Consider the following 12,020-nt stretch of genomic DNA (forward strand, 5'->3'; position numbering starts at 1 on the left):
AAAGTACTGCATCAAGGAGTAACAGAGCATCAGTGAATAGATTCTATTTGCTTGGTGTGCTAAACACATGACCAAGGCTTAGTAGGAGTTTTCTAACTCTCGGGAATATCTCTTGTGATGTGAAAATGGAGGTGATGCATGTCACAAGCCAAAAACTGCTGAAATGGAGACCTCAGCATGTATTAAAATATGACAGCTGAAAAGTAGGTTGCACACTCATATAATTGTGAATAAAGAGTTGAGTCAGCTCAGAGTTTTTTGTTAAGCAAAAGTTCCAGTTTCATACAAATATTAGTCACTAAACTGAGAAAGATATATTTATATAGCATTTTAGCAAGGAATAGTACAAAATATTATTTTATGATAAAAACACTGTGGATTATTTCTCAAAATGACATGGAAAATGTTATTAAAAAGTTTCTCCTTTCTGCAGACTTTCAACAGACTGAATAGGGTCTGTCTCATGTTTCTGAAAACTCTGAAATTATCTCATCTATTGCATCTAAAAAAAGTAATAACAGAAACAGTGAATCAACATGTAGCAACATGGTAATTTCCTATCATCCTTCAAAAAGACATTTACCTGACAGCTCGGATGGCTGTCTTGAATGTGGGGATCATATCTTCCATAGGGAAATCACTACTGTCACCTCTGTCTTCTGCCATGGGTTCCCCTGTTCCTGCATCTGCAAAGGAGGCCAAAAAACCAGATGTGTGAACATTTCACCACACAATATTTAGAAGGATGCATGGCTGAATAAAGCACTACATAAAGTAAGCGCAATTTAATAAAGAAATATCTCTTACAGCTTCTTTCACTGGTCAGGTCTTGAAAGGGATTTAATTATTTTGGGACAGCTGTAAGACACATTACTGAAGGATCTCCTTTCAGATTCTAGCATTTCTGAAACACTTGGAACTTGTCTTCCTTTCCAATAGATCTTTGCCCAAATTATTTTACAGAAAGGCTAAAACAGGTTGTAGAAGCCACAGGCCAAGTTCTCCTCTCAGTGGCACTGCCTGGAGCTCATGTACCTTCATGAAGGAGAAAATCAAGTTCCTGATGGGAACACCCAGGCTACATCCATGGTAGCATGTCCAGCATGCACCGGTCAGCTGGCACAAGAAAGGGGAACCTGTTATTTAAAGACCATTTTAATGTTATGGGCAAGAGGGAAATGTGTGCTCAGGGAAGCTGAGAGGAAAAATGCCCTATAATGTTGCATGGAGACCCAATGGAAACCTCTGAGGGGCAGCAGGCCTGGGGAGAGAGGGGTAGGGAAGAAGACATTGACTCTATAAAGGAGGCTTAATGAGATGGCAGTGAGGGTGTATTTGAGATGCCTGCACACAGGCTGTTGCAGGGCTGGATGCAGTCCAGAGGGAGCTATCTCAGCTTGGTCATAAACCAAGCCGTGATGGTGTGTGCTTTTTGGGGAATACACATTGACTGCCCTGTGTGCCCACTTTTTCCAGGCCAAACAGGCTGAATCCAGCACTGGCTTTATCCCATGTCAGTTGTTGGTTTTGAGAAGGGCTGGTGTTTGATTTCAAGCACTGTTGCCGGGACTCCAAGACTCCTTTTCTTGGGCTTCCCCAAACGTACTACATAAAACCAGGTACCAGACATGCTTGTCCCAGAAAGTCACAAACCTTCAACAGAATATGCAGAAGAACAAAGTAAAATGAGGAGAACAGGGGATGCATAGAAAGAAATCAACACAGATGGGCTACCTTCCGAGCTTTGCCAAAAAGCGTATGCTTTCATTCGGAACGCAGTGCGAAAACGCTCCTTATTATTCAAGACAACGTTCTTAGGCTCTTTTGAAGGACTTTCTTCAATGGCATCTACATTCAGAGGGGTAAATAGCTTTCCTTTAGTATTGGTACCACGAACCCGATCCAAGAGACCCAGCTTTTGGCTACAAAATAAGCAGAAGTAATCATTTTCCTCCTTTGTACAATATTAACTTGTTTTCATGATGCTTTAAGTATATAATGGGCTAAATAATTGTTTTGTATACAAGGACACTGCTGGGGCTACCATAATTATCAATGTCTTTGTAAGCAACAGTTAAGGTCCACAGATAATTAACTGCTTTTTATGAGCATTTTTTGGTATCAATGTTGAAAATGTTACCAGAGGGTCATGCTATCCTCTCCATGCAAGGTGCCACAGTGCTTCAGCTCACGTAGCACACCTGAAGCAGTAGTTTCATTAAAAAGACATGAAACAACACTACTGCCATGGGCAGGGATGTCATTCACTAGACCAAGTTGCTCAGAGCCCCTTTCAGCTTGGCCTTAAAACACTTCCAAGGGTGGAGCATCCACAATGTCTCTGGGCAACCTGTTCTGGTGGTTCCAGTGGGGAATTTCTTCCTAATGTCTAATCTAAACCTGCACTCTTTCAGCTTGAGGCCATTCCTCCTCATCCTGTCGCTACACACCTTTGTTAAAAGCACCTCTCCTGTTTTCTTGCAGTCTCCCTTTAGGTACTAGAACATGCTCTAAAGTCTCCTCAGAGCCATCTCTTATCCAAACATAACAACCTCAACTCCCTTATTTTATTCCTCAACTTTAAGGAATAAAATAAAGTGAGATGTGCTGTGAACCAGATAAATCACCAGCAAAATTCTGGGAAGGCTTTGCCAAGCACTGATTAGGGACATGGTAGGACAGGATACCCTGTTTTCTCTCCACCTTGACCTAAAGGAGTTGTAGTGAAGTGACACATTTTTTTCCTTTGATGATTCCTTGCACTGTCTGTCCTCTTAGAGATTTACTGTCTGAATACATTTGTCCTTCAGTGACAACACAGAGATAGAATTTCATCTACCTGCCATTTTACCAGCACCACAAACTCTCCTAACAGCCTGATGGCTGTAATGATCTTAAAGGTAATCACTAATACCACTAAAGCAGAAACAGGAATAGGAATTTGACAGGGAGTTTATCAGCTTATATATGTTCTGAACACTTTGTAGGTGATGGATGGTATAAATATTTGATTTGCTTGTTCACTTTGCTGCCCAAATATTTGTTAATTGCACATTTGTTAAAAACCCAAACAAACAAACAAACAAAAACAAAAAAACAAAAGAAAAGAAAACCAGGGCTAAGCCACAGGAAGAAAGCTTTTTAACACATTCCTGGGACAGCTCTAGGGAGAGGTGAATTGTGCACACATGAACAAGAGGCAGCTCTGTGTGGGACACCAGATCAAGTAAGTTGAGTGTGGGAGGGAAGAGGCTGTTATAGCTGGCAGGGTTCTGAGAGCCACAGATGAGAGCAGAGCTGAAGGACCAACAGCCATGGTTACCAGAAGAAGGAATTAACAGGTGAGGGATCATTGCAGGATGCTCAGCTGCAACCACTAAACCTGCTGGCAGGAGAGGCAAGTGTGGGGAGGGTCCACTGCGCAAGGACATCATGGCCAAGGATGGAGATGTGTGTGCAGACCTTGCAAGTGGGAAAGAAGGATTTCACATTTCTATCTCAGAGCTGTCTGTTGCAGTATCCCCCACAATGAGTGTTATCTGAGCATTGAGCATCACAGCTGTTGCAAGTTTTTGTGCTGTTTTTGTTTGTTGGGGTTTTTTTTACATGAATTATTGGGGTTCTCCTCTCTACTGTCTGTTTCTGTTTAATATATCTTTGACCCAGGGAGTAATGAAATACGGGATTCTCTATCAGAAAAGTTGCAAGCACTAAACCTTTGGGTATAGGAAGTTTTTACAACCCTTCTGATTTTTCTTTTTGCTATGAAAATACTTGTGAATGTAATTTCTTCAGCCTAGGAAGTCCAGACACTTGCCTGTCATTGCATGGATGAAGAGCACGTGTGCATGTGAGTACTGAAGTGGCAACTAACGAGGAGTTGGGTACAGAGACACAGATTTAGTCCTGATATATCAGCATTTCCAGGAGATAAAAGCATGGATTTGAGTGAAGAATTAGAACAGTCTATATGAATATCTATATTTCTCAGACTATGCCCTAACGTCATTTCCTGAAGAATTCATGGCATGGGGGTAAGATGCACAAATCACAGACAAATATATGGAGTAAAAATTGGGGATTACTTCCTTCTTTGTCGAAAAAGATGAGATGTTGCTTGCTGACATTTGTGACAAATTATGTTTTGGAAAATCTCACATTTGAGCTAAAGAATTCTTTAAAAATTAAAAATTATTTAAAATGTAAAATGGCTTTAAAATATTTTAATGCAATTTAAAATGTAAAATAGCTTTAAAAATTATATCCATAGTTCTTGCTTTTGGGGTGGAATCTTGATCTGCTTTGCCCAGCAAGGTTCTGTCAACACTGAAGTGATGGTGAGTGCAGAGTTCCAGCAAGTGATTTGTGTTCTACTAATGTAGGGAGATCCTGCACCCCCTTCTCTGTTTGACCATGTTTGAGAGCAGTACTGCTTTACAAGACCGATACTTGAATTCTCTGTGAAATTTGGATTCTTCAAGCACTCAGCTGCCATACATAGGGCAAATATATACTGGAGAAGAAAACTAATGAGCAAGTTTGAAAAGGGCACAAAATATAAAGGTGAGGAAGTAAAAGTCAACAGAAAGATTTGCATGTGGGATTTTTGGGCAGGTAAAGTAGGGAAAATAAATTCTCATGTCTCATTAATAAATCAAAGTCTGAAGGAGGAATTAATTTTGAGAAGTATGGTCAAGATGAGTATAGAATCATGGCACATCACCACTGAAAAAGTTTTATTCCAAAGAAATGCACCAAAAACTAGTTCAGTGATAACAGAGTCAGCCAGGCAATATAAACTGATGGACCTGAAGGTGTTAGAGACAGCAAGCTTGTGAGAGTGAGAATTTCTTTAATATAAAGAAAAAAAAGCAATGAGGCATGGACACCCTGGTGTTGATCTGTGCAGACTGAAGGAGACTGTGGAATAAGATACAAGAAAGGAGAAACCAAAGCAGTTTTAGGGGGAGGAGATCTGTTCTGTGATAATAAAATGACAAGGTTTGTTTCTGGGTCTGAAAAAATTATGCAACAGGCTTGTTGTGGAGATCAGCGTTCTCCACATGGGGGGATTACAGGTCACTGACAATAGATGATTGATAGATGAATCTCAAATGAAAGGAAGAGTCAAGTGGTCACATACTACACACTGGCTTTGAGCAATGTACTAAATGTCACAAGATCTGAGTTAGTAACACTACAGAGAAACTCTCAAGAGAAAAATATCTTTAAGGAACAGAACCTGAAAGGCAAAGAAGCAGAAAAATAGGTGAGGCAAAGACTGCTGTTGTTTATAAAAAGCCATTTAGTACTACACTAAAATAATACAGTTGTCATTACATGTGGTCTCTAACTCCCTCTCCAGAAACTTGCTTAATTCTTCAAAATATATATATATCCAGCTGTCCCAAAGTTTGCCCCATAAAACTCCTGTGATAACTGCCTTGCATACCAGAAAAAATGGAGGCATAAAGTGAAGTGAGGACCTGTAGGGATCAGACCAGAAGGAAAAGCGTCAGTAGATGATGCAAAGTATCCAAATATTAATCTACTGACATTTTATAAGTATAGGACAGCAATATAAGCAAGATATGCAGAAATTTGTCACAGACTACGCAAGACTGGGACTGAACAAGATTTTATATCCTCCTCATAGATAAAATCAGAACAAAAATTCATTTGCATTCAGCACAAAACCCTACTTATTTGCAGTGACATTTTCCTCTGCATATGTTGGCATGCTCATTTGTGGAATGGGGTTTTTTGGTGTTTTTTTCAGTGTGGTGGGGACCTAAGGCAGATAATACAAACTGAAAGTATTCCCAGATTTTCTTTTCAGAGTTTTGCAGCTATCCCTGCTGATAAGAGTCAGTTTAGGAAGAAACTATTCTCCAAAGACTGTTGTTTGAGCATCTTAGGTTGCTGAGCTAGAACTCTTCTGATCCTTTTTAAGCTGTTAAAGAAGTTAAGCTTCCTATCTAAGACTACTCTTTAGACCCATTTCTATAATCAGTGGGAAGTCAGCAACTCTAACCAGTGAGTGGGGAGAGTGTGGTTCAGTTTGGGATGACTTTATACTTGGGGAACGTTGTTACTGACTATGGAAAGATCTAGATGAGAAGTCATCCAAAAAGCAGATCTCTAGTCTAAGTTAAAGTTACCTGAGCTGAAGCCTTCCTCATTAATGGAATCCTGAAGATTAACCCTTGAAGTAACATTCAGATTCATAACAGTATGTTTATGCAACAAATATAGACAATTGTGTTCTTATCTGGCAGCCAGAGCAGTAAAATCATCAGAAAATAATTCATCAGCTTCACATCAAAATATTCAACCATGTGTTGTATACAAAAGAACCCCAAACAAAACCCAAGCTTCTTTCCACATAACAACTGTCATCAGGAAAAAAAAAATGGACTTTATTCTCATTTCCAAGGAATGAAATCTGGGTCTGCTGGGGTTTTATTTCCATTGATCTTTTTAAAACTGCTGAGGAAACATTTATTCTCATGACACGATCTCCTCATTAAAGCAGCATGCGCATGGCTCAGTCCCGGGCGTGAAGCATGCGCCGACCATCCTGCATGAGAGGGGCTAGGACAGTGGTTCCCACCCACAGCCTCATGCACTGCTGCTCCTCTTTCAGACTCCCCCTTCTGATGTTAGCTACTTTTCCTCACCTGGGAACAGTGGTCCCACTTCATTTGGCTTCCTTACGTTCAATAAAATATCATTCTCAACTTCCAGCACAGTTCCAGAAACTGGGGAGATACAAATCTATCCCAAGCATGCTGACAAAAATCCAGGGTAGTTTCTCTGACTAGCTTGGATAAATCACCGTTTTTTGTCTTGCATGCTATTAGGTCCTCTCTCTCATGGGTTCCAAACCCTGTGTCCTTGAAATGGGACCCAGGATGCAAATTCCTTAACTTTGTGGTAGATACAGATCACCAGAAAGGGAGGAAGGTGAGAGCAGTGCAGTTTCTTTCTACCTAAAGAAAAATTCAGCTCTTAAATTTTTGTTCCCCATGAGCAGTGGGAATTATTTTGGACCACCTGAGAGATTATTTTGGTGGCTTGATATACGGGAGATGGCTGGCTTCTGCAACACATGTTTTACCCTTGCTCAGAATAAAGAGTGGGAACCACTGAACTAGATATATTTTCCAGAAACAGTCATGCAAAGAAATAATGCATTTACATCCCATCATGCAAGCCAGATACTCTCCTCTCTATCCTTTTCCTAGTATTGGAGTTTCATAAACAAATGGTCCGTGTGTGAGGAGAAAAATAGTGAATTAATTCTAAGAGTGAACCAAACAGCCCTCTGCCATGGATTTATCACTTTCACCTAACAAGGACAAATGATAATCAGGAGATTTTTCCATATTTTTTACAGTTTAAAGTCACTAGATGTAATAAATCTCAGGTAACTGGAAGCAGAAGGAAGTAATGTTTACTCCAGCATTTTTGTACCTTATCAGATGAACTTACATGGGTGAATTTAGCTTTGGAAAATGAAACATTCTGAATGAGGTTTCCAGAAGTATCCCATATTCTGCTTTGAACACTTCCTAATAGAAATTAATACCAAGCTAATGTTATGACAGACAGGAGTTCTGCAGTGAACCTGTTCAACTGATCTCAGACAGTCCATGGGATTTCTTAAAATAAAACAAAGAACATTCCACACTTCTGAGGTAGTTCTAAACTTTAGCCAATCAACTTTCCCTTTTATTGAGTAGTATTCTTTCCTTCAGAGAAGATCTCACAAAAATGTTCTGTCCCAAAATAGTTGACTACAGCTTCCTGAAAACTAAAGACTTCACTCTGCACTCTGAATCTTGAGGCCTAAATTTGCAAGTTTCTAACATGTGAGGAGGAAACATGGAAACATCACTTCAAAGTCAACAAATTTCCTTGCTTCTTGGTGGTGTACATCCTCACTGGTATTTAAGGGTGGCTATGACTCTGACTATGTCAGACTATGACAGACTGACCTACCATCCAGACTATCTGCCCACAAACTTGAGCACAAATCAAAACTTCAGCTCAACTTTGATGCCCTTCAGAAAAAGAAAGCGCTTTTACATACACTAAAGGCCTTTGCTTAGCTCCTTCTCTCATCCATACTTTCTAAAGGGATTGGAGATGGATGAAAATAAATAATGTCACATAAATCTATGGGAAGAATAATCCAAATCCAATTCATTGTGAAACCAGGATGGATATTTTTCACCAATGGATGCAGCCATTGTAGGTAGAAATGGATGCTGACCCACTTTTTGCTTCAAAGTGAACATATAATGTATCAATCACTAGAAAGCAAATCAAACTGCTAAATCAAAGTCTCTTGACTATTGTGCATGGGCCAATAATCAAATAAAAAAATGGAGTGCTTTACTTGCTGCTCTCCAAAAGCTGAAGAGCTCCAGCTAGAAAAGCTGAGTTGCAGGTAGATGGTTTCATGTTTGTGGAATGAAGCTGGAATGAGAACAACCAGATAAAGTTGAACGACAGCAAGGTGTGGGATAGAGTGAAATACTTTGCAATTCAGTCAAAATATTATTTCTAATGATGTATCTTTTGTATTCCTGAAGTGCCACAAGCTATGACTATGTCTCTTTGCAGGAAGGTAAAGTTCTTGCCCCAGGTCTTAGGTCACAGTTCAGCAAGATATTTAAGCATGTCACTAACTTTATCCAGATGGTCAAAAGCATCCACTTGTTTTCCATTTGCTGAACCAGAACCTGCAAATACACATGCAAAGACGTTGTTCCACTGAACTCAAATTCAAAGTAACTTGCATGAATTGTGTTGGCAGGGTTGGGACCACATAAGGAACAGTGTTTAGCTCTTACAGTATATTTTTCTCACAGTAAATTTCAAAATTCTTTGCAGACTAGGCTAGTTTAATTTCCATTTGATAGAAACAGAGAAAAACACCTGTTTCTAAGCAGATTCTTTGGAGAGTTTGGATAATATCCCATGTTTTCTGAACAGTAGAACAATTAACTATTTGCAAGGTCATGCAACTTTCTTTTTATGCTTAATAAATTTTCAGTCTTATTGTCCCTTACTTTTGATGGTGGTTATCTGAACTACTGTAGTAAAAACAGAAAGTGCAGGCAGAGAATGGCATGCAAGAAATATGAAAAGAATAAGGCTGAACTGTTACTTGAACATATATACCTAAGTTTTCTTGTGAGGCTTGATCCAAAGAATGACTCCCTACTAATCATGACATTACTGTAAAGTGAAGAAAAGTTAATAAGATGAGACATTAATGATTACCCATGAAAAGCTCTATGAAAAGAGTGGGAGCCTTTCATTTGTAGTTAATGCAGTGTGTAGATTAGAGTGGCCTTTTTTCCTTCCTGTTTTGGGCAGATGTATTAGGATGAATAGCTTACAGTGAAATTTTACACTTTGAAAAGTAGGGTTTTATTTTCATTTTGTTGTCAGCATTGGCAATACAGAAATGTACCACATTTCATGAATTCTTTCATACTCATGTAATAGGAAGGACAGGTACTCATTATGCCACTCCTCTAAAAAATCAAATCAACTTTCCAAAGACATAGAAATATTATTTGTCTTGTAGAGATAAGGAAACAGGGATAAATGACTTTTCTGCAATCACATAATAATAGATCTAGGAATGAGCATACTCTCCTGATGTCAAGTTCTAAAGCTGGACAATGAGGATCAGGAGTAAGACCCTAGAAGTTCAAAATTCTTCACTAAGGTGCCTGTACATGCAAGTTTAAACTCTGGTCAAAGTCAGTGGAACAGCTGCTAACAACAGCACTGAAAAATGAGGCCCCAATATTATTTCCTGAAACATAGACATAAAAAGTTGCTCAGAATAAAAATATGTCTGGCAAGCAAATGCCCATCCTAAATGTAGGTCAGGCTCCCAAATGTTTGCTGAATGATTTGCTGCATGCCTGCAGAAATGAGCATTAGCATCTCTTCCTCATAAATCTCCCTTCTGGAGAACTGAACAGATTAAAAAGCTTTACAATACAGGGAGAAAAGCAGTTGCTGTCTGAGATTTCATGGGGCTATGAGGTTTAGGCATTGATTAAGGGAAAAAATAAAAGCTGGTGGCACCTCTGGCATGAGGTCAGTAAACTCCTCATCAGTGAGCCACAGAGAGCACAGCTCAGTTCCTCCTGGGTTGGGGAATACACATAGGGAAGATGCTGTTCTTAAGAGCAGCATCATAACTACCACTTCCCTTCACTGTTTACAGGACAGAGTCGAGCTCCAGTCCAATGTCCTCTTCATCATATCTCATATCTTCACAGCTTTATTTTAAAGGGAGCTTCAGTAAAGCCTTAGATTGCTGACAAATTTTACTTGATTTTCCACTGTGAAAAGTCCTTCCCTGCAGCCTTGCCTTGGGATCCAACTTCTGAAATGGGCTTTTCCACTCATTTGTGACCCATGTGTTCTTCCCAAATGGTCTAAGAACAGGGTCCTGTATCTGTCTGTGATTTTATCATGCCAGCTCCTGCTTCTCTCCTGATCCAGGAGAGATCCTACAAGGATCTGTCATGGAGTTCAACTCTAGAACTGTGGAGTTCCTAAAGAGCTTTCACTCTACTCACTAAAAACTCTGCCACTTAAAGCACTTCCTGTCCTCAAATTTTGACACAGCCAGGCCTCATTTTTTGTTTATTAAAAGCTTCTGTGAAAATTTTGGACCAATTCTTCTTTCTCCTTTGTCAACCATGGATCAGATGATGCAGTTGATTACTACAGCAGCCTTACTACTTATTTACTTTCTCTTTAAGTACTAAACTGATGGAAGAACCTGGAGACTGAAGACACTTATGGGCTGTTCTCCCCATTAGGACCACACTGCCTTATTGCTCATTTATTTCAATAGAGTCAAAGCACAAACTGCAGTGGAGTACAAGGGATACTTTCTATACCAAATCACTGCAGAAGGAAGAAGATTTTTTTTTAATTATCTTGTTTTAAATAAGAGTTTTATAAGAGATGAGATGTGGTACTGTCAAAACAACCAGATTTTATGGCTCAATCACATTTCTACTGAAGTCAGTGGATGTTCCCACAAGTGCCATCATATGTCTGTTTACCTGGAGGGTTTCCAATCCCTTTAATTGAATGCCTCATTCCATAAACACATTTCTGCTAGCAGGAAGGCTCCCATGCAGGTGTACTGATGATTTTGCTGAGGGTTATTATATATATAATAAAATAAAGCCAAATTATATTCAGCTAGAATGAGGGGCCTTGGGATTATAGCTTTAAAGATTTTGAGCTGTGAGTCATACTTTTCCATTTTTAATTCAGTGTGTTGACATCAAATGATTTTTACTGCCTGAAAGCTACAGTAACTCAGAACTGCTGCAGGTGCAGGAGCTGTGATCAACAGTGAACTGCAGCAGGCATTCTCTTACCTAATTTTAATCTGCTGCTCCTTCTCAGCCAGAACATTTTGACTCAAGTTATGGAATTACTCAAAAGGATTTCAGCTCCTAAGTTCTTCCCTACATATTAAAGGCCAAAATTCAGCTGTTACCAAGACTGGAGATGGCTAAAATCTTCAAACGTCTGCATTAATGCAACTGAGCTTGCCCATGACTGCTTAGCCTGGGGTGTGCCATGGCTGTAAAGTACTTGAGGTCCATGGGGATTCACAAACTGGGTGCCTCCCACCCAGTCATCTTTGAGATGAGCTCATTATTTTGGTGGTAAGAGGAGGAAGACATCCTTTCCCAATAATTTGTCACTAGAGGACTCACCTGAATTGTAAGAAAACTTGAGATAGGTTTTTCTTCTCTGCTAAATAAAGCTTGAACCCCAAAAGTTCCTAGGAGAACAGCAAGTGTAATCTTCTTTTTTTTTTTTTTTTTGGTCAATTTCCTTTATTGAAGTTCTCATGTGTTACATGGAATATTTAAAAAAAAAAAAAAAAGCATAATTTTTCATCAAGTCAGGGACTAGAACTCCAGACCTGACCTCTGGCTCACAGTTTTGAAAGG

General features: G+C 39.4%; 1 protein-coding gene across 2 annotated transcripts in view; it reads right to left on the reverse strand.

Moving 5' to 3' along the window:
- Positions 1 to 12,020, reverse strand: part of KCNQ3 (potassium voltage-gated channel subfamily Q member 3) — a 190,391-nt gene that overhangs the window by 12,593 nt on the left and 165,778 nt on the right. The window contains exons 10-12 of one of the 2 annotated variants that reach the window (XM_036398208.1): positions 9,193 to 9,249; positions 1,735 to 1,922; positions 584 to 686 (exon numbers count right to left, since the gene is read on the reverse strand). In XM_036398208.1, coding sequence (XP_036254101.1) covers positions 584 to 686; positions 1,735 to 1,922; positions 9,193 to 9,249 — 348 coding nt within the window. The remainder of the gene's footprint in view (positions 1 to 583; positions 687 to 1,734; positions 1,923 to 9,192; positions 9,250 to 12,020) is intronic. The other variant, XM_036398217.1, reaches the window with a different exon arrangement.

The sequence above is a fragment of the Molothrus ater genome, chromosome 1 (genome assembly GCF_012460135.2).
Source record: "Molothrus ater isolate BHLD 08-10-18 breed brown headed cowbird chromosome 1, BPBGC_Mater_1.1, whole genome shotgun sequence".
Classification (NCBI taxonomy): Eukaryota; Metazoa; Chordata; class Aves; order Passeriformes; family Icteridae; genus Molothrus; species Molothrus ater.